At 41.8% G+C, this 24,297-nt stretch overlaps 1 protein-coding gene across 2 annotated transcripts in view; it reads right to left on the reverse strand.

Moving 5' to 3' along the window:
* The window catches only part of GSDME (gasdermin E), a 76,486-nt gene extending 52,562 nt beyond the window's left edge, over positions 1-23,924 (reverse strand). For both annotated transcript variants that reach the window (XM_068550011.1, XM_068550010.1), the window contains exons 1-3: positions 23,846-23,924; positions 16,584-16,813; positions 647-839 (exon numbers count right to left, since the gene is read on the reverse strand). In XM_068550011.1, the coding sequence (XP_068406112.1) occupies positions 647-839; positions 16,584-16,794 (404 nt within the window). In that variant the 5' untranslated portion in view covers positions 16,795-16,813; positions 23,846-23,924. The remainder of the gene's footprint in view (positions 1-646; positions 840-16,583; positions 16,814-23,845) is intronic.
* Positions 23,925-24,297: the final 373 nt, after the last annotated feature.

Consider the following 24,297-nt stretch of genomic DNA (forward strand, 5'->3'; position numbering starts at 1 on the left):
TCTCTCCCCGCTAGAATATAGGGCAGAAATGTTGGCATTCTGTTCACTGCAGCATCCCCAGCATGTAGAACAGTATGTGGTACATCGTAGGCACTCAGCAAAATTACTTATGGAATGTTAAATAAACATAAGGTAAAAATAATGAGGTATTATCATTTCATTGGGGTAAAATGTATTTACTGAAATCTAAGCAATGAATAAACGTGGGGTTTTCTTTAAGACTTCAGAGTTAAAAACCAGCTCTTCCCCTGAAGCCCCACACCTGCTTTCTCCTTTTCCTAATCAGAAAATCATAAAGAGCCAGGGCAGAAGGGGGATTTGTCTACTTCTGATATTAATATTCAGAAATGTAGGACAGAGCGTTCTCACTGTTGGTATTTTATAAATCGTATGATTTCTTTAAAGTACACATTTGTCTGAAGTAACATCCTGTTAAAATGCTTCCCAAGTCTCCCCTCTCAGGCTAAGAACAGTCAACGTCCAGACTAAAGGATGCACTGCTCATCAAGTCTCAGCACATGGGCATTCGGTAGTGTTTGCCGATTGGCCAAGATCCCAACGTCACCCTTCTAGCCAACGTCTCACAGAACGACCTTTAAACGAGAGACATGTCAAAGTCCAAAATGCCAAGCAGAATTCCCATTACCTCTCCCGGGCAACTCCAATGAGCCGCTGCAAGTCCAGCTCCTGCTTCCTCAGGCTTCCAAACGAGGACTGACTCTCCACGAGGCCTTTGCCACCAATGTTCAGCTTGACCTTCCCCAGTGCCGTCTCCAGGGTCCCACTCACATGGTTTTCAAACTTGCCCTCGTACTTCACAAAGTCCGACTCCACGACCACTACAGTGAATGAGACATGCAGAGGAATCTAGTGACAAAACGGCCACCTCTGTGCCTCTCTGGTCACCTAGCTTTCCAATCCTGCGGAAATCCGTGGGAAACACGAGGTCTGCACTCAGGATGGAAAGCTGGCGGCCGCGCTGTGTGTATGGGCAAAAGAACCTGGGTGCTAAGAGCATGGCATGCACTGGTGGCCAGGGACTCTCCTGGGCACATTTTGTTTTTTCATCTTTCAATTCCAATATACACACATATAGACAAGTGCACAAAAAGTATCTATAGAGTTTCCTGAATAATTTTAAAGCAAACATCTGTTTAACTACTATCCAGGTAAAGAAATAGGACATGTTAAATGTGTGCTTTTCCAGGATGAAGGAACTAGATGAGGACGACACCAAAGCACAGAGAAAATAGCAGCCCAGCACTCTGCCCACCCACCCAGGGAGTGGCCTGCCTGATTCAGTATCTGGCAGGTCAGGCGCCTGAACCTCTTCCTTGGGCATCCTCCCTTCTCACTGGTGGCCTTGGAGAACACTCCCCTGGCCTTCATTACCATCTCCATTGAAACAGTTCTCCCCATATTTACCTGTTTATATCTGACCTCTACCCAGTCTTTCAGTTCCTTATCAAGCAATTTCTTATCTCTGTGTTCCTGATAAAGTCAGTGGGCATGCCCTTCCTCCCTGCTTCAAACACCACATTGGAACACACAAGCTCCAGACTCTCCATTCTTCCTTGTGGCTTCCCAGACACTAAGAAAGATGCCACCACCCAGCTGGTGTCCCAGCTTCAATCAACTCCCCTGGAAACTGCCACATTCCTCATCTGGTCATACCAGGCAATTGCTATCAGATTACCTTCAGGATCTGCCCTTTTTTGTCTGAACACTAAAGATAAATATCTGATGATCTCAGACTTGAACTGCTAGCCTCCTCATGTCTCCAGATTTCTACTGTTCTCATTTTTAAATGAACCAAATACTACCATAAAAATGGTGTCAGTCACCATCATTCAGGAAGGTTACATTGAGAGTCTCTTAGGAACTTCATACTTGGCCCTTTCCATTTTCCTGACCCAAGGCTCTCCTGGGCTCCTGGCGGTACTTCATAAGGGATTCAAATCCAACTGGAGTCTGAAACGTTTCTTTCCATCCAGCCACTGCCCCCAACACCTGTATTTCTTTCACCCCAGGCAAGAAAACCTATACCTCAACCAGGGTTAATGAGAATTAATCACCATTCATTATCTGTGAAATTTACAAAGTAGAGAATCATCTCCATGAAAAATAAGAAGCTTATGAAAATGCCCCCGAGTCAAAGCCTTCTCCTAGTCACATCTTGAGAATACAAACACTCTGGGAAATGCTTTCGGAAGCAGCATATAGCAGCTGTTAAGAGCTCAAGATTTTATCACTAGTCTAATATTCCTAGCTGGGAGAACTTGGGTAACATCCATCACCCTGAACCTCAGGTTTGTCATATGTAATTTGGAGATAATTAATAATACCTACCTGATGGGTCCTACTGGAAGTTGATGTATGCAAAGCATGTAATACAGAGCCTGGCACATAGCAAGTGCTCAATCTATCCACTGGGTTTAGGCCAAAGCAACATCATTTCCTGATAAACAGGACAGTCCTAGATTGTATAAAGTACTACACAGACAGAAATTCTACCCTTACATCCCAGTTCCAGTCCCAATCAGGCTTATTACCACTCCTGAAAACTCTGACCACAAAACTGGATCCCCCAGCAGGTAAGGACAATCAAGACTGTCTGTGTACTGCAAAATGCCACACTAGACACACCTCCGAAACAGACGTCATTTGTGCACATGTCTGCATCGAGTTACCCACTGCTACAGGTGGAAGGGAAAAGTGAGGAAGCCAACAGGCCATCGGTAGGACAGCCAAGTCACCACCCTCCAACCTCCGCACCCCTGGGCAACATAACACTCCAGTGTTGTTGCCAGGGGCAAGAATAACAAAGGTGAGGCATCATGAATCTGCTCAGAAGACAAAGTAGAGGGCACCTCTCATCACAGCCCTAACAGCAACAGGACACAGAACCAGGCGTGAGCTCTGGCCTCAGATGATGAGCATATGTGGGACTTCCTAATCTGCAGGGGCTGCAACTGGCCTGACCCATCTAACAACAGCTCTCAGGACACCACGAAAGAAGCACCTCAACAGCACAGAGCGGTGAAATTCCAATTACTCAGGGGTCCATGGACTGTTCTGTGAATTTTTTTTTCTCTTGCCTTTCCTTATATTTAGTTATTACACTACTCAGTAAGAGTTCTACCAGACATCCAGGGGGAAAACATGACATAAAATTAATATCAATTCACTTGCTCATTGCTTGACAGCTCTGATAATGAGCCTGGCTGAAGAAAGTATTGTCTAGAATGCTGAGCTGGAAGAAAGTTCGGAGATTATTTGTCAACTCAAATTATCTCCTCTATCACTTTTCCCCTTTAAGGAAGAGATGCAATCACAAAATTAGAGAACTTTAGGGCTGAAAGAAGACTCAAACATCATCTAGTCCAATAATTAAGAGCTGATGGTGCTTTCATATATCACCATGTTCCAAAAAGTAGTGTAGGAATAAGTACCAAAAGTCTTGGAAAAGTTCCCAACCTCTGGTCCAGTAATTCTATCTTTAAGAATCTATGCCAACCTAATGTTCATAGCAGCATTATTTACAATCACCAAGATATGGAAGCAACCTAGGTGTCCATCAACAGAAGAATGGATAAGGAAGATGTGGTATACACACACACACACACACACACACAATGGAATACTACACAGCCACAGAAAAGAATGAAATTTTGCCATTTGCAACAACATGGATGGACTTGGAGGGTATTATGCCAAGTGAAATAAATCAGAGAAAGACAAACACTGTATGTTATCACTAACATGTACAATCTAAAAAATAAAACAAACTAGTGAACAGAATAAAAAAGAAACAGACTCACAGATATAGAGAACAAACTAGTGGTTACCAAAGGGGAGAGGGAAGTGGGGGAGGGGTAAGATGGAGGTAGAGGATTAAGAAGTACAAACTGCTATGTATAAAGTAAATAAGCTATACGAATATAATACACAGCACAGGGAATATAGCCAATATTATCTAATAACTATAAATGGAGTATAATCTATAAAAATTTTGCATCACTATATTGTACACCTGAAACTAATATAATATTGTGAATCAACTATATCTCAATAAGAAAAAAGGGAGACTTTCAAGATGTCAGAGGAGTAAGACATGGAGATCACCTTCCTCCCCACAAATACATCAAAAATACATCTACATGTAGAACAACTCCTACAGAACACCTACTGAGCACTGGCAGAAGACCTCAGACTTCCCAAAAGGCAAGAAAATCCCCAAGTACCTGGGTAGGGCAAAAGAAAAAAAGGAAAAACGGAGACAAAAGAATAGGGACACGACCCGCACCTCTGGAAGGGAGATGTGAAGGATGAAAAGTTTCCACACACTAGGGAGCCCCTTCACTGGCAGGGACGAGTGCTGGGCAGGGGAACTTTCGGAGCCACAGAGCAGAGCACAGCAATAGGGGTGCGGAGGGCAAAGCGGAGAGATTCCCGCACAGAGGATTGGTGCCGACCAGCACCCACCAGCCTGAGAGGCTTGTCTGCTTACCCACCAGGGCAGGTGGGGGCTGGGAGCTGAGGCTCGGGCTTTGGAGGTCAGACCCCAGGGAGAGGACTGGGGTTGGCTGCGTGAAGACAGCCTGAAGGGGGCTAGTGCGCCACAGCTAGCCGGGAGGGAATCCAGGAAAAAGCCTGGACCTGCCAGAGAGGCAAGACCTTTGTTTTGGGATGCGTGAGGAGAGGGGATCCCTTCCCAGTGTGCCCACAGAAGGCAGAGCACCGCCTGAAAGAGCTCCAGAGACAGGCGCAAGCCCCGACTATCAGCTTGTACCCCAGAGACGGGCATAAACTGCTAACGCTGCTGCCGCTGCCACCAAGAATTCTGTGTGCAAGCGCAGGTCACTATCTACACCCCCCAGGAGCCTGTGCAGCCCGCCACTGCCAGGGTCCCATGATCCAGGGACAACTTCCCCGGAAGAACACACGGCGCGCCTCAGGCTGTTGCAACGTCATGCCGGCCTCTGCCACCTCAGGCTCACCTCGCATTCCAATTATAACTACCAAACGCCCCCCTCCTCCAGCCTGAGTGAGCAAGAGAGCCCTAATCAGCTGCTGCTTTAATCCACTTCTGTAAGGGTGAGTAACAGACTCCTGAGGGTGACCTACACACAGAGGCAGGGCCAAAACCAACGCTGAACCCCAGGAGCTGTGAGAACAGAGAAAGGGAAATTTCTCCATGCAGACTCAGGAGCAGCACATTAAATCCCCACAATCAACTTGATAAACACTGCATCTGAAGAATACCTGAATAGAAACGAATATTCCCAAAACTGAGGCAGTGCACTTTGGGAGAAACCCTACACTTGGGGTTTGCTCTCTGCATCTGATTTGTTTTTGGTTTTATGTTTATCTTAGTTTACTATTTAGTGCTTATTATCATTGGTGGATTTATTTATTGGTTTGGTTGCTCTCTTCCTTTTCTTTTTATATATATTTTTTCTCCTTGTTCTCTTTTTGTGAGTGTGTATGTATATGCTTCTTTGTGTGATTTTGTCTGTATAGGTTTGCTTTTATCATTTGTCCTAGGATTCTGTATGTTTTTTTGTTTTTGTTTTTGTTTTTCTTTCTTCCTTTTCTTCTGAGCTGTGTGGCTAACAGGGTCTTGGTGCTCCAGCCGGATGTTGGGCCTGAGCCTCCAAGGTGGGAGGGCCAAGTCCAGGACACTGGACCACCAGAAACCTCCTGGCCACACGTAATATCAATCGGCAAGAGCTCTCCCAGAGATCTCCATCTCAACACTAAGACCCAGCTCACCCAACAGCCAGCAAGCTCCAGTGCTGGATGCCCCATGCCAAACAACCAGCAAGACAGGAACACAACCCCACCCATTAGCAGAGAGGCTGCCTGAAGTCATACTAAATTCACAGACACTCCAAAACACACCACTGGATGCAGCCCTGCCCACCAGAAGGACAAGATCCAGCCCCACCCACCAGAACACAGGCACCACTCCCCTGCACCAGGAAGCCTACACAAGCCACTGAACCAACCTCACCCTGTGGGGGCAGACAGCAAAAACAACGGGAACTACAAACCTGCAGCCTACGAAAAGGAGACCCCAAGCACAGTAAGTTAAACAAAATGAGAAAACAGAGAAATATGCAGCAGATAAAGGAGCAAGGTAAAAACCCACCAGACAAAACAAATGAAGAGGAACTACGCAGTCTACCTGAAAAAGAATTCAGAGTAATGTTAGTAAATATGATCCAAAATCTTGGAAATAGAATGTAAAAGATAAAAGAAACGTTTAACAAAGACCGAGAAGAACTAAAGAGCAAACAAACAGTGATGAACAACACAATAAATGAAATTAAAAATACTCCAGAAGGAATCAATAGCAGAATAACTGAGGCAGAAGAACGGATAAGTGACCTGGAACAAAAAATAGTGGAAATAACTGCCTCAGAGCAGAATAAAGAAAAAAGAATGAAAAGAATGAAAAGAACGGAGGACAGCCTCAGAGACTGCTGGGACAACATGAAACGCACCAAGTTTCGAATTACAGGGGTCCCAGAAAAAGAAGAGAAAAAGAAAGGGACTGAGAAAATATTTGAAGAGATTATACTTGAAAACTTCCCTAACGTGGGAAAGGAAATAGTCAAGTTCAGGAAGTGCAGAGAGCCCCATACAGGATAGATCAAAGGAGAAACAGGGCAAGACATGTATTAATCAAACTATCAAAAATTAAATTCAAAGAAAAAATATTTAAAGCAGCATGGGAAAAGCAACAAATAAAATACAAGGAAATCCCCATAAGGTTAACATCTGATCTTTCAGCAGAAACTCTGCAAGCCAGAAGGGAGTGGCAGGACATATTTCAACTGATGAAAGGGAAAAACCTACAACCAAGATTACACAGCAATGATCTCATTCACATTCAGTGGAGAAATTAAAACCTTTATAGACAAGCAAAAGCTAAGAGAATTCAGCACCACCAACCCAGCTTTACAACAAATGCTAAAGGAACTTCTCTAGGCAGGAAACACAAGAGAAGAAAAAGACATACAGTAACAAACCCAAAACAATTAACAAAATGGTAAGAGGAACATGCATATTGATAATTGCCTTAAATGTCAATGGATTAAATGCTCCAACCAAAAGACACAGACTTGCTGAATGGATACAAAAACAAGACCCAGATATATGCTGCCTACAAGAGCCCCACTTCAGACCTAGGGACACATACAGACTGAAAGTGAGGGGATGGAAAAAGATATTCCATGCAAATGGAAATCAAAAGAAAGCTGGAGTGGCAATACTCATATCAGATAAGATAGACTTTAACATAAAGAATGTTACAACAGACAAGGAAGAACACTACATAATGATCAAAGGATCAATCCAAGAAGAAGACATAACAATTATAACTAGATATGCACTCAACATAGGAGCACCTCAATACACAAGGCAACTGCTAACAGCTATAAAAGAGGAAATCGACAGTAACACAATAATAGTGGGGGACTTTAACACCTCACTTACACCAATGGACAGATCATCCAAGGAGAAAATTAATAAGGAAACAAAAGCTTTAAATGACAAAATAGACCACATAGATTTAATTGATATTTATAGAACATTCAAACCAAAAACAGCAGATTATACTTTCTTCTCAAGTGTGCACGGAACATTCTCCAGGATAGATCATACCTTGGGTCACACATCAAGCCTCAGTAAATGTAAGAAAACTGAAATCATATCAAGCATCTTTTCCGACCAAGAGATAAGAAATCAATTACAGGGAAAAAAATGAAAACAACACAAACACATGGAGGCTAAACAATACGTTACTAAATAACCAAGAGATCACTGAAGAAATCAAAGAGGAAATCAAAAAATACTTAGAGGCAAATGACAATGAAAACACGACGATCCAAAACCTATGGGATGCAGCAAAAGCAGTTCTGAAAGGGAAGTTTATAGCTATACAAGCCTACCTCAAAAAACAAGAAAAATCTCAAATAAACAGTCTAACCTTACACCTAAAGGAACTAGAGAAAGAAGAAGAAACAAAATGCAAAGTTAGCAGACGGAAAGAAATCATAAAGATCAGAGCAGAAATAATTGAAATACAAACAAAGAAAACAATAGCAAAGATCAATAAAACTAAAAGCTGGTTTTTTGAGAACATAAACAAAATTGATAAACCATTAGCCAGACTCATCAAGAAAAAGAGGGAGAGGACTCAAATCAATAAAATTAGAAATGAAAAAGGAGAAGTTACAACAGACACCGCAAAAATACAAAGCATCCTAAGAGACTACTACAAGCAACTCTATGCCAATAAAATGGACAACCTGGAAGAAATGGACAAATTCTTAGAAAGGTATAACCTTCCAAGACTGAACCAGGAAGAAATAGAAAATATGAACAGACCAATCACAAGTAATAAAATGGAAACTGTGATTAAAAATATTCCAACAAACAAAAGTCCAGGACCAGATGGCTTCACAGGTGAATTCTATCAAACATTTAGAGAAGAGCTAACACTTATCCTTCTCAAACTCTTCCAAAAAATTGCAGAGGAAGGAACACTCCCAAACTCATTCTATGAGGCCACCATCAACCTGATACCAAAACCAGACAAAGATACTACAAAAAAAGAAAATTACAGGCCAATATCACTGATGAATATAGATGCAAAAATCCTCAACAAAATACTAGCAAACAGAATCCAACAACACATTAAAAGGATCATACACCATGATCAAGTGGGATTTATCCCAGGGATGCAAGGATTCTTCAATATACGCAAATCAATCAATGTGATACACCATATTAACAAATTGAAGGAGAAAAAAATATGATCATCTCAATACATGCAGAAAAAGGTTATGACAAAATTCAACACCCATTTATGATAAAAATTCTCCAGAAAATGGGCATAGACGGAACCTACCTCAACATAATAAAGGCCACATATGACAAACCCACAGCAAACATCATTCTTAATGGTGAAAAACTGAAAGCATTTCCTCTAAGATCATGAAAAAGACAAGGATGTCCACTCTCACCACTATTATTCCACATAGATTTGGAAGACCTAGCCACAGCACTCAGAGAAGGAAAAGAAATAAAAGGAATACAAATTGGAAAAGAAGAAGCAAAACTGTCATTGTTGGCAGATGACATGATACTATACATAGAGGATCCTAAAGATGCCACCATAAAACTACCAGACCTAATCAATGAATTTGGTAAAGTTGCAGGATACAAAATAAATGCACAGAAATCTCTTGCATTCCTGTACACTAATGATGAAAAATCTGAAAAAGAAATTATGGAAACACTCCCATTTACCACTGCAACAAAAAGAATAAAATACCTAGGAATAAACTTACCTAGGGAAACAAAAGACCTGTATGCAGAAAACTATAAGACACTGATAAAAGAAATGAAAGATGATACCAACAGATGGAGAGATATACCATGTTCTTGGATTGGAAGAATCAGTATTGTGTAAATGACTATACTACCCAAAGCAATCTACAGATTCAATGCAACCCCTATCAAATTACCAACAGCATTTTTTACGGAACTAGAATAAATCATCTCAAAATTTTTGTGGAGACACAAAAGACCCCGAATAGCCAAAGCAGTCTTGAGGGAAAAAAACAGAGCTGGAGGAATCAGACTCCCTGACTTCAGACTATAGTACAAAGCTACAGTAATCAAGACAATATGGGGCTTCCCTGGTGGCACAGTGGTTGGGAGTCCGCCTGCCAATGCAGGGGACATGGGTTCGAGCCCTGGTCTGGGAAGATCCCACATGCCATGGAGCGGCTAGGCCCGTGAGCCACAACTACTGAGCCTGCGTGTCTGGAGCCTGTGCTCCGCAACGGGAGAGGCCGCGACAGTGAGAGGCCCGCGCACCGCGATGAAGAGTGGCCACCGCTCTCCGCAACCGGAGAAATCCCTCGCACAGAAACGAAGACCCAACACAGCCAAAATAAATAAATAAATAAATAAATAAATAAATAAATAAATAAATAAATAAATAAATAAATAAATAAATAAATAAATAAATAAATAAATAAATAAATAAAAAAGACAATATGGTACTGGCACAAAAACAGAAACACAGATCAATGGAACAAGACAGAAAGCCCAGAGATAAACCCACGCACCTATGGTCAACTAATCTATGACAAAGGAGGCAAAGATATACAATGGAGAAAAGACAGTCTCTTCAATAAGTGGTGCTGGGAAAATTGGACAGCTACATGTAAAAGAATGAAATTAGAACACTCCCTAACACCATACACAAAAATAAACTCAAAGTGGATTCGAGACCTAAATGTAAGACGGGGCACTATAAAAATCTTAAGAGCAAAACATAGGAAGAACACTGTTTGACATAAATCACAGCAAGATCTTTTTTGATCCACCTCCTAGAGTAATGGAAATAAAAACAAAATAAACAAATGGGACCTAATGAACCTTCAAAGCTTTTGCACAGCAAAGGAAACCATAAACAAGACGAAAAGACAACCCTCAGAATGGGAGAAAATATTCGCAAACGAATCAACGGACAAAGGATTAATCTCCAAAATATATAAACAGCTCATGCAGCTCAATTTTAAAGAAACAAACAACCCAATCCAAAAATGGGTGGAAGACCTAAATAGACATTTCTCCAAAGAAGACATACAGATGGCCAAGAAGCACAGGAAAAGCTGCTCAACATCACTAATTATTAGAGAAACGCAAATCAAAACTACAAGGAGGTGTCACCTCACACCAGTTACAATGGGCATCATCAGAAAATCTATAAAAAACAAATGCTGGAGAGGGTGTGGAGAAAAGGGAACCCTCTTGCACTGTTGGTGGGAATGTAAATTGATACACCCACTATGTAGAACACTATGGAGGTTCCTTAAAAAACTAAAAATAGAATTACCATATGATCCAGCAATCCCACTACTGGGCATATACCCAGAGAAAACCATAGTTCAAAAATATACATGCACCCCAATGTTCACTGCAGCACTATTTACAATAACCAGGTCATGGAAGCAACTTAAATGCCCATCAACAGACGAATAGATAAAGAAGATGTGGTACATATATACAATGGAATATTACTCAGCCATAAAAAGGAACGAAATTGAGTCATTTGTTGAGACATGGATGGATCTAGAGACTGCCATACAGAGTGAAGTAATCAGAAAGAGAAAAACAAATATCTTATATTAACGCATGTATGTGGAACCTAGAAAAATGGTACAGATGAACCGGTTTGCAGGGCAGAAGTTGAGACACAGATGTAGAGAACAAACGTATGGACACCAAGGGGGGAAGACCGTGGTGGGGTGGTGATGGTGGTGTGCTGAATTGAGCGATTGGGATTGTCGTGTATACACTGATGGGTATAAAATTGATGACTAATAAAAACCTGCAGTATAAAACAACAAACAAACAAACAAAAAACAACTAATACTAAACTTTCTTTGGGTTATTTGTATGCAAATATGTTAATATCAATGTTTCGGACATTACATGAAGTTTCTAAAAATCTTATATAATCTGGTATAATGTTATAAATCATAATTCTAGTTATTACTTTAAAATATATATCTCAGAAATAACTAAATTTCCTTGTCAACTGCATTATTATGAACTTTCATCAAATCTTTAACTGTGGTCATTTTTAAGTCTTTTGTCATTTACAGACAGTTCTGGGTGTACTCTGATGCTTTCGGAAAAATGTTCCTATAAAAGGGTTTCATCTTCAAGGAATTCATGGAAAAGACTCTGACAAGTACAGGCTTCTGGTAACTGACTATACTGCTGAACTGAATGAATAAGCATTTTCAGAACTCTAATGGAAAACTGATGAATTCATAAAAGTGCTAACAAAAGATCAAGATGAAAAAAAAAATTAATTACATGGGACTGAGTGAACTAATGAGGATGATTATAATTTTTGTGACTTTCTGTTTGAATTAAAAAAAAAAAATCCCACAAGGACTCAGAGGCAAAAAATACACAAATCAATTTTCACTGCAAAGTAAAGGAGCTGTTACAGTGGAGGATTACTGGACTGAATGTCCATATTATGACATAGTATGAGTGTGTTTTGTGTTTGGTAATTGCAATCATTGTTGCTTTTGTTGTGGTCATCCATTTACAATGCTTGGTGTCAGTTTATTTATCTCTTGTAGAAATAAAATACACTGTGTGTGTGTGAGTTGTGGGGAAAAAAAGATAAGAAGAAAAAAATATCTTTGTTATTGCGTATTTTTCCTACTGATTAAATTTAGAATGAGATTTTTAAAAAAAAAGAAATTGAACTGTGATTAAAAATCTTCCAACAAACAAAAGTCCAGACCTAGATGGCTTGACAGGTGAATTCTATCAAACATTTAGAGGCGAGCTAATACCCATCCTTCTCAAACTCTTCCAAAAAATTGCAGACAAAGGAAAACTCCCAAACTCATTCTATGAGGCCACCATCAACCTGATACCAAAACCAGACAAAGATACTACAAAAAAAGAAAATTATAGACCAATATCACTGATGAATATAGATTCAAAAATCCTCAACAAAATACTAGCAAACAGAATCCAACAACACATTAAAAGGACCATACACTATGATCAAGTGGGATTTATCCAGGGATGCAAGGATTCTTCATATACGCAAATCAATCAATGTGATATACCGTATCAACAAATTGAAGAAGAAAAACCATATGATCATCTCAATAGATGCAGAAAAAGGTTATGACAAAATTCAACACCCATTTATGATAAAAATTCTCCAGAAAGTGGGCATAGAGGGAACCTACCTCAACATAATAAAGGCCATATACGACAAACCCACAGCAAACATCATTCTCAACGGTGAAAAACTGAAACCATTTCCTCTAAGATCAGGAACAAGACAAGGATGTCCACTCTCACCACTATTATGCAACAGAGTTTTGGAAGTGCTAGCCACGGCAATCAGAGAAGAAAAAGAAATAAAAGGAATACAAATTGGAAAAGAAGAAGTAAAACTGTCACTGTTGGCTGATGACATGATACTATACATACAGAATCCTAAAGATGCCACCAGAAAACTACTAGACCTAATCAATGAATTTGGTAAAGTAGTAGGATACAAAATTAATGCACAGAAATCTCTTGCATTCCTATAAAGTAATGATGAAAAATCTAAAAGTGAAATTAAGAAAACACTCCCATTTACTATTGCAACAAAAAGAATAAAATACCTAGGGATAAAACTACCTACGGAGACAAAAGACCTGTATGCAGAAAACTATTAGACACTGATGAAAGAAATGAAAGATGATACCAACAGATGGAGAGATATACCATGTTCTTGGATTGGAAGAATCAACATTGTGAAAATGACTATACTACCCAAAGCAATCTACAGATTTAATGCAATCCCTATCAAGCTACCAATGGCATTTCTCACAGAACTAGAACAAAAAGTTTTATGATTTGTATGGAAACCAAAAGACCCCAAATAGCCAAAGAAATCTTGAGAAAGAAAAATGGAGCTGGAGGAATCAGGCTCCCTGACTTCAGAGTATAGTACAGAGCTACAGTAATCAAGAGAGTATGGTTCTGGCACAAAAACAGAAATATAGATCAATGGAACAGTATAGAAAGCCCAGAGATAAACCCAGGCACATATGGTCACCTTACCTTTGACAAAGGAGGCAAGAGTATACAACGGATAAAAGACAGCCTCTTCAATAACTGGTGCTGGGAAAACTGGACAGCTACATGTAAAAGAATGAAATTAGAACACTCCCTAACACCGTACACAAAAATAAACTCAAAATGGATTAAAAGACCTAAATGTAAGGCCAGACACTATCAAACTCTTAGAGGAAAACATAGGCAGAACACTCTATGACATAAATCACAGCAAGATCCTTTTTGACCCACCTCCTAGAGAAATGGAAATAAAAACAAAAATAAACAAATGGGACAGAATGAAACTTAAAAGCTCTTGCACAACAAAGGGAAACATAAACAAGATGAAAAGACAACCCTCAGAATGGGAGAAAATATTTGCAAATGAAGCAACGTACAAAGGATTAATCTCCAAAATACACAAGCAGCTCATGCAGCTCAATATCAAAAAAAACAAACAACCCAATCCAAAAATGGGCAGAAGACCTAAAGAGACATTTCTCCAAAGAAGATATACAGATTGCCAACAAACACATGAAAGGATGCTCAACATCACTAATCATTAGAGAAACGCAAATCAAAACCACAATGAGGTATCACCTCACACCAGTCAGAATGGCCATCATCAAAAAATCTACAAACACGGAACTTCCCTGGTGGCAAAGTGGTTAAAAATCCGCCTGCCAATGCAGGCAACACGGGTTAGAGCCCTCGTCCAGGAAGATCCCACATGCCACGGAGCAACTAAGCCCACACGCCACAACTACTGAGCCTGTGCTCTAGAGCCCTAGAGCCACAACTACTGAGCCCACGTGCCACAACTACTGAAGCCCATGTGCCTAGAGCCTGTACTCCGCAAAAAGAGAAGCCACCGCAATGAGCAGCCCACGCACCGCAACGAAGAGTAGCCTCCCCTCGCCGCAACTAGAGAAAAGCCCGCGCACAGCAATGAAGACCCAACACAGCCATAAATAAATAAATAAATAAATAATAAAAATAAAACACTCCCAATCTAAAAAAAATTAAAATCTACAAACAATAAATGCTGGAGAGGGTGTGGAGAAAAGGGAACCCTCTTGCACTGTTGGTGGGAATGTAAATTGATACAGCCACTATGGAGAACAGTATGGAAGTTCCTCACAAAACTAAAAATAGAACTACCATATGACCCAGCAATCCCACTCCTGGGCATATACCGAGAAAACCATAATTCAAAAAGAGACATGTACCACAATGTTCACTGAAGCACTATTTACAATAGCCGGGACATGGAAGCAACCTAAGTGTCCATTGACAGATGAATGGATAAAGAAGATGCAGCACATATATACAATGGAATATTATTCGGCCATAAAAAGAAATGAAATGGAGTTATTTGTAGTGAGGTGGACAGACCTAGAGTCTGTCATACAGAGTGAAGTCAGAAAGAGAAAAACAAATACCGTATGCTAACACATATATATGGAATCTAAAAAAAAAAAAAAAAGGTTCTGATGAACCTAGAGGCAGGACAGGAATAAAGACACAGACCTAGAGAATGGACTTGAGGACATGGGGAGGGGGAAGGGTAAGCTGGGACGAAGTGAGAGAGTGGTATGGACATATATACACTACCAAATGTAAAATAGATAGCTAGTGGGAAGCAGCTGCATAGCAAAGGGAGATCAGCTTGGTGCTTTGTGACCACCTATAGGGGTGGGATGGGGGGTGGGATAGGGAGGGTGGGAGGGAGACGCCAAGAGGGAGGGGATATGGGGATATATGTATACATATAGCTGATTCCCTTTGTTATACAACAGAAACTAACACAACATTGTAAAGCAATTATATTCCAATAAAGACGTTAAAAAAAAATAAGAAACAAAATTTTAATTAAAAAAAGAATCTATGCTAAAGCAATTGCTTAAAGGAAAAACAAAAACAACAACAAAAATTCAGATAACAATATTCATTGCAGCCTTATTTATGAAGCAGTAAATTGGACTGGTTAAGCAAATTAGGGTGCATACACACTGTTGAAAACAGTACTAAGAAATATTTAAACCCATGAAGGAAAACACATAAGGTTAAATAAAAAATAAATGAGGAGTATATAAAAATTACATGTAGTATGTTTCCAATTTTGTTTTTAAAAAATTAGATGCAGAGAAAGAAAAGATACAATCCAAGTGTTAATGGGAATTAACACTTGATGGAGGAATTTTTGTTGATTTGTTTTCTTGCCTTTCTATATTTTATAAATACTCCTCTGTAATAATGAGTCAAACCCCCCCATTTTTGATGTTTAATGTTTCAAGCCCACCAGCCCCTCTTTCCTTTCTGTTACACATCTGGGCAATAGGGTAAGAAACCCCAGGTGCTCCCTCCATTGGCACCGGCAGGAAATTGAAACCTTGTAAGCCCCAGCCTACATGCAGAACCCTCACCACACCTCCTATTCACTAGAGAAACTGAGCCCATCTCTTAGCCCCTCCTTCTCTCTAGCTATTTTTGGACCAGGCTTGGGAACCTGCCATGCTGTCCCCAGAAAAGCTTCATTTTGTGAGTAATAAAACTTTTCACACCCTCCTGATGTGTACATGGCATCATCAACCTCAATACCAAACCAAATTTGGGGAGGTAGAACCAGCCCACTTATGCTGAGGGGCCACAACACCTACAAATGAGCATGTTGTACTTTTATACCAAAACTGCAATATTATTTCTCAAATATTAAGCTATACCTTTTCATGTCAGGCCTGCAGAATTTTCTCATTTTACAAAAGGATACGTTTTTAAAACAGCAGGCAAAGAAACAGGAGAATTGCTTATAAGGTATCACCTTAGAATCACTCAAGACAACATGTGTCTAAAAGAAGAATCATCTCCTGTTCTGGAACTAGTTGCAGAATATAACCAAAGAAACATACCTGGACTCAGCAACTGGTCTTCTGTGAGTACATCTCCCAGGGTGACAGATAAAAACTGGTACTTGGGTCTCTGCCAGCACCACAATCTCTTTTTTTTGGTCACCAGACTTAGAAGTTGTAATTTATCAGAGTCATTCAAGTTTGATACAGCGATCAGGTGACCTCCAGCATCAACTTCTCTAAGAAAATTCCTTGTTGCTTTGGCAAACATTTTGAGAGCTCCAGATTACCTGAAAACAAATATATATAGGAAGTTGTTATTTCGTGACTTTTTTCTAAAATTACCTTATTTCTCCCTAGTATCAATCAGTATACATGAAAAGAATACCTTCTCCTTAGAGAAGCCTCTAGTTTGAGTTCCGTTGATGTCTAAAAAATCAAATTGAAATACTGAAAGAGAATATGTATATAAATCAGGACAGGCTAGGTTATGCCTCCAAATCTCGGTGGCTTATAACCAGTAAGGTTTATTTAGTGCTCACACTACACGTCCAATACGGGAGGACAGGAAGGCTTTGCTCCTCGTAGTCATTCAGGGATCCAGGCTGAAGGGGCAGCCGCCATCCTGAATATCATGTCATCAGCCAACGGGAAAGAGAGTTCTGAAAAGCCTCACACCAGCAATTAAATGCTCTGGCCCAAAACTGACACACGTCACGTCCACTCACAATTTGCCAGAACTAGGCAGATGGCCTCAGCCAACCACGATGGTCAGGAAATACAATCCTACCAAGTATTTGGAAGGCAGAGACCTGGGAATATCTGTTGAACAGCATACTGACTACCCCAATTTGTATCTTACTTATGACCACTTCTTTGAAGGGTCAAATGTGTTTTTTCTCTACACTGTGTGATGTCCCCTTGTTCATAAATGGGAAGTGACTAGCTATTACTTTTAACCCCAGATTTGAAAGCCCAGTCACTCTTCAGCCGGAGGGAAAAAAAAAGAGACATGTTGGAAGATATAAAAGTACTATATTCAGTGGAAGATGTATATACTATTCAATAAATGGTGTTAGAACAACTGGCTAAACATCTGGAAAAAAATAAAGTCAGATCCCTAACTCATGCCATACACAAGAGCAAATCCTCAATGGATTAGAGTGTTTTTAAGGAAAAATGAAACCATAAAGGTACTAGAAAAAAATACAAACAAATATCTGTACAACTGTAGGATGAGAAAGGCCTTTAGGAAGACAAATGGCAAACTGAGAAAATACTTATAAAACAAAGAACCAGAGTATTTAACATATACAAAAAACCTTTACAAACCACATCAAGTTTTAAAAATGCTGTAGTAGATACATGGGCAAAGGTTATAAACAATTCACAATATATAAACTGCTCATAGCTGTACATATGCATATGAATATATACATGTGTGCACACACATAATCATTATTACTCAAAAAAAGCACGAATTGAAAGATTTTTTTAAAACTATCCATAGTCAACGGTTAAAATGTCTAATGAACAAGAACTGTGTTTTATTTATATTTGTACCCTGGTGTCTGGCAGTCATATAGATAACAAAATCATAGAATTTAAGAGCTGAGATAATCTTAGATGTTAACTAGTTCAACCCACTTTTCTTTACCATGAATCTTCTCAAGGGCATAAAAAAATTGTTTTACTATCACTAGTTCTTCTCTAAAGTACCTTTTCTTATATTATTGTATAGCCAACTAACCCTGTTCTTGTATCAGAGCACTCATTTATTCATTTATCAAAATATTTATTCAATCGGTATACAAGGCAAGATTTGGGACCAGCAAGGTCATGATGTCCAGGAGACATGGTTTTGTGTAGATATGCCCATCACCAATTCTTTGACAGACCGAGAGTTGCTTTGCAAGCTCTGGGACTGGTTCCCGCACTGGACTGCCAGGTTCTAGAGAGGGGAAGCACAAAGGATAAGGATGAAGAGGCCTCAGTCCTGGTCCTGAAGGCCTATGCCTCCTCTGGGGGACCAGGGCAGCAGGAGCCACTCGAGGGGTTATATAGGGAGCAGCGTGATCAGAGCGGTCACTTAGAAAGATCTTCTGGAAGCAAAATAGGAAACCAGCTGGAAGGGAACAATTAGACAACACACAGTGATGCTGAACTATGTCGGTAGTGTAAGGGTAGAAAAGATGCTGGTTTGGTGGTTTCCCCAGAAGTCTGGTTGGATGTGAGGGTGCTGATGAAAGAGAGGAGACTCCCCAGCTTGGCCTGCAGCTAGCTCAGGCCTGGGTCGGCTGATGAGATGGAGACACCAGCTACCAAGAGAGGGATCCAGAAGGAAGCAGACTGCTGGGGACAGTAAGACAGTAACTGCTGAAGAGTGCATCTAGGATAAGGTGTAAGGTTTATTTTGTCAAACACAAGGAAAGAACTTTTAACAAAATAAGGTCTCCCCAACGACCTGGGGGATTTTACCCTGCTTGTCCAAGAGAAGAGCCACAGCAGAACCTGCCTCAGTTCACCATGGTTATCAGGATCTCCATTTTTGTGGTTTTTATTCTTTCCTGGGACTACCTGGAAGGGAGTTCACTAACTTGCCTTCAGATTAAACAGGTTTCTGAAGAAGGCAAATCAGGCTTGCCGTTAAAAAATAATAAAATAACAAAACCCAAACCCATCTGCTATGGGCAACAAAGCCTTAGTAAAGACACCAATCCTCCCCAGAGAGATTAGAGAATGAGGAAAGGGAACTCCTAAATTAATTTTTAGTTTTCTTTTTCAATCTAGCATCAAATACGGCCTCTTGACATGTAGGCTGCTTTAAAAAGAGTTCATGGAAGTGGCTATTGCTTTGGAGGTTTTTATAAGAATCAGGCTTATTCAGAAAAGGAACTCAGAATATTCTCCTTGTGAAGGTAAAGTTAGAGGCTTTTTTTTTTTAATTACTATGTTTGAATACACAGTACCTTTACATGGCTCTAATATCTAAACTATGGAAAAAGATATACACTGAGAAATTCCATTCCTACCCAGGTCCCATCTACCTTTTCACCCCTCTCCCCTTCAGGTATATCACCTTCATGTTTCTTTATACAAATACAAGTAAAAAGGAGTGTACACACTTTTCTGCATCTTACTTTCTGTCATGTGGCAATATATCCTGGAGATCTTTCCATGGTTAGAACCTTCTGCATAATACAGCTTCATAGTACCCCTTCACATGGATGTACCATTGCTTATAACCTGTCCAGTACTGCTGATCACTTGGGTAATTTCTAAATTTTTATTATTATAAAAATGCCACACTAAATACTCCTGAATGTATGTCTTCTTCCTACATGGGCAAGAGTATCTGAAGGGAGATTTCTAGAAGAGGGATTGCTAGACCAATGGGTAAATGTATCTATAATTTACAGGTTGTACCATCTTGCAGTCTCACCAATAAGGTATGAAAGTATCAGTCTCAGCAACAGAGTATGGTATCAACCTTTTGTATTTTTTTTTTCAGTCTCATAGGTGAGAACTGGTATCTCAGTGTAGTTTTCTGTTTTTTTGGTTTTTTGGTGGGGTCGTGTAGATCAGTTGCCAATATCTTTTGTTTTCTTTTTTAATTAATTATTTATCTTTGGCTGCATTGGGTCTTCGTTGCTGTGCGTGGGCTCTCTCTAGTTGCGGCGAGTGGGGGCTACTCTTCGTTGCAGTGCGCGGGCATCTCGTTGTGGTGGCTTCTCTTGTTGCGGAGCATGGGCTCTAGGCACACGGGCTTCAGTAGTTGTGGCGAGCGGGCTCAGTAGCTGTGGTGCGTGGGCTCAGTAGTTGTGGCTCACGGGCTCTAGAGCGCAGGCTCAGTAGTTGTGGAGCACGGGCTTAGCTGCTTCACAGCATGTGGGATCTTCCCGGACCAGGGCTTGAACCCATGTCCCCTGCACTGGCAGGCAGATTCTTAACCACTGTGCCACCCAGGGAAGTCCCTCAGTATAGTTTTAAGTCATGTTATTTTAATACAAGTGAAGTCAAGCACCTTTTGTTTAAAGTCTTTTTCTTAACTGTTTGTGTCCTTAGCCCATTTTCTATTGTTTTTTTCCTTTATTCCTAGGATCTTTCAACAGAATAGAGAGATGAGCCGAAGTACAATATATGCTAGAAATTTAATACAATACAGTTTATCATGTGGCATTGGGAGCCAATAAGCTGTTGTCTGATTCTCAAACTTCTAAAGTAACTGTCCAGCCAGGAAAGATTAAATAATATGTCCAGGGCCCACCAAAGGACCTAGAACCCAAGTTGCCTGGCACAGACAAGCACAATAATGTCTCAACTAGAAGTTAGACTTCAGATTCAAATTTCCAAAATGCTCCAACCTGGAAGTAGACGAAAATGGCCTCATGAGAGACCAAGCTCAAAACGCGCATGGCCTAAAACCCCACTACACTTCACAGCTGTACCGAAGATCCTGGGCTCTCTCATTTGGGGCCTGAAAAATTCCATCAGCAAACAGTTCCTACTTGTCTGCCTATGTGGCGTCCCAGCTCGAAGCAGATTAGAACTCAGAGAGCCAAAGTGAAGGTGGTAAGGATATACAAGCTCGAATGAGACTCCTGGACAAAAGACATAAGAGGAAGAGACCAAGAAAGCAAGACAACAACACAAAGTCAGAAGAGCACATGGCCAACTGGGACCACTGGCTCCTGGGAACAAAGAGTAAAACAAACACTCGTAAACAAACAGTCGTAAAAATAGTTGCCAAGGTAATGATAGCATAAGAAGATACTACAATCACTCGTGTCCATCCTCAAGACTGATTCAGAGTGATGGAATGATCACATCTTTGAGCTGCACAGGACCCGCTTCTTCCTAATACCCAATTCAGGATTCTTCTCTGGAGCAGCTCTAGTTGATCACTGGGCCTCTGCATGAACAGTTCTAGGAAAGAGACCTGAACATCGAAATCCACTAAAAGGGCGGGGGGGCAACTGTATATCGTGTACCTGCTGTGTGCCAGGTACTGGGCTAAGTCCTTTCTACACATTTGCTCATTTAATCTCCACAACAACCCCTGAGTAGGCACTGTCCACATTTTACAGATGTGGAAACTAAAGTTCAAAGATGTTAAGGAACTTGCCCAAGATCACAAGAAAAAAAGCAGCAGCCCTGCTGCTCATCCAAGAGCCTGCCTGGTACCATCAGCTAGCCCTGGGGTTGCTGGCACCGGCCTGGCGTTTTCCTGGTGAACAGGAACACCACCACAGAACGTCGACAACTGGCAAGGGGACTCTGTGGTCATGATAAATCAAGACCAAAACAAGACCTCTCATAGTCTTATCTGACCACAGACAAAATACGAACACTGCCCAAACCACAAAAATGACCAAACACTCCCACCATCCCCACCAACCCTAAACACAAGTGACTGCGGTTCTCAGCCAACCGCAGTTTTAGCCTCACTCCTTTCAGACAAGATTTACGAAGATACTCCAGAGAATCTCCCCCACTTTCTGACAGCATCCAATCCAGAGCAAAGTCCTATCTCCTTAAACTCTCCCCCAAATCGCCGACAAGCCCAAATTCTGTTAACTCCTTTCTGCACTCAGTTACGGAGATGCCCAGGATTCCCCATGGAGCGAAGTCTCCCTCATTCAGCCAGTAATGACCCATCCCCTTCAACTCCACCTGTGTTGCCAGAGGTCTTTGACTAGAAGGCACTGAATGTCAAGTAGAGAGATGGTGCTGAGCCCAGATTCCAACCCAGGTCCACCTGCCTCCCAAGCCTGAGCCCTGGACCACCCTGCTCTGCCGACTCCCCGGTCAGGTTTTGTTTGTTTGCTTGTTTGTTTGAATTTGGACTACATATAATTTGTTTTATAAAGTGAGAAAATGTGCTCAAAAGGGTAAACTTCAGTTATGGTGGAAGCAAAAACCACGGCTGTAAAACACGTTATTTCTTCATTATCTAGGAAAATGAGACACCGCTGTTAGTACTTATCTCCTAACAACCTCAGCACATTTTGAATTTAGTTTTCTAAATAACAAAGTGAAATTGAGTCTATTAAATTAAAACAGGTGTCATCCTTCTGTATCTTCCCATGCTTACAGCCCAGTACCTTCATTTTTATAACAAGAAGGCAAATTAAAGACAAGGTACTCCATCATTTCTTTCTAAAATAAAAATCTGAAATAAAAAACAAACGATGGTCACAAGACAGGCATGAGACTGAAAAAGGAGTCAGGGCAAGGCAGCAAAGGCTTTTAGAAAGTGGGGTGGATAACAGGAGACTGATTAAGAATAAAGAACCCTCTGGTCCCCTTGAGGGTTCAAAAAGAACAAAAAGAAAAGCACTTCTGAAAACCATAAGGCTTCCTCCTAAAGCAGGCGAGCTAAGGGCAGCAGATGGGGGCTTGGGCCGCATTTCTCAGATCTCTCTAATTGCCTGGGCTCATCTTCTCCCGGCTGTTTTCCTTTATGAGAAGAGTTCATTGGCGGTGGCTTTGGAAAACGATTAATTTACTCTACATTTATTCAGCTGTTTCTCTGACCTAACAGCAATATTTCATTCCACTCCAACTAGACTGTCTATCTCTTAAAGGCATCGATCCCAAGGCATCCGTCCCTCTGAATGGTCCTCTGAACAGAGTAGACTCTCAATGAGAGGTTTTTTTGAACACTCTACGACCAGCGCCTTTCTAAGACCGCCCTCTGGTCTTTCCCGGTCAGGTGCAGATGGGAAGCGGTCTGGGATCCGCACGTTGAGGCCCCGTGAGCAGCGGTGATGTCATCCCACCCAGGCCGAGAACTCCCGAGGGGCTTGGCCTCCTCCACAAGCTCGGGGCCCAGTATCCCGTACCCCAGGGATGGGGACTTGGTCCGCCCCAGAGAGTGAATTCCACGCCGGCCCCCGCCTTCCTTCCACGCACATAAGCACCCCAGCGCCCGGCCACGGAGAGCCTAGCGCACCCGGAGGAGAAACCGGAAGACAAAGAATGAAGAAGTGGGGAGAGGGCGCAAAGGGTGGGGGGGAGGACAGTAGGTACCCGCTGCCCTAGCAACAGCCAGGGAAGGAAGTGGCAGTGGGAAGGGGGAGGAGAGGGGATGGGAAAGGGGTTGGGGGGACAGAGACGGGGGCTGGGAACGCGGACGAGGAGGGGACGCCATGGGGCCGGCGGTCCAGCTGCGGGCAGCCCACCCATTCGACCCCCATAGGACTAAGGGGCAGACGGGAGGGTGTCCCCTAGAGAAAGAGCCGCGCGGGCTCGGCTCCCCAAGGTCAGGGCCGGATCCGGAGCCGAGCCGAGCCGAGCCGAGCCGAGCCGCCCGCACTTACCTCCCCGCAGCCTCGCGCCCCGCGCCCGGCGCCTGCCGAGTCGTAGGAGCCCCGCGGGTTGGGTTGGGCCGGGCCGGGGCGGGGGATCTCCAGGGAGGAGGGCGGGCGGCGGGACCTTTGCTTCGTCCCCGCCCCCTGGAGCCGGGCGGGGTTGGCCGGAGGAGTGAGCTCGGAGAATTTGCGCTCAGGAGTATTGAGTTCTTCAGCAGGGCCTGGAACGAGGCCCCCATATGCCCTGGGCATATCCTTAGGTTAGTTACCCCACCTCCTTATATTTTTGTCAGTAAAGTTGTCCCTGACTATTCAAATTAGAAGTACAGCCAGTCCACCACCCTACAGGAACACGCCCTAGTTCCTCGCCTGCTTTATCTCCTTTGCACTAATCACCATCTGATAGACTATACACATCATACTTATTTCATGCATTATGTTTCTCTTCCCTAGAATGTCAG

This window comes from Eschrichtius robustus, chromosome 8 (genome assembly GCF_028021215.1).
Source record: "Eschrichtius robustus isolate mEscRob2 chromosome 8, mEscRob2.pri, whole genome shotgun sequence".
NCBI classification, from domain to species: Eukaryota; Metazoa; Chordata; class Mammalia; order Artiodactyla; family Eschrichtiidae; genus Eschrichtius; species Eschrichtius robustus.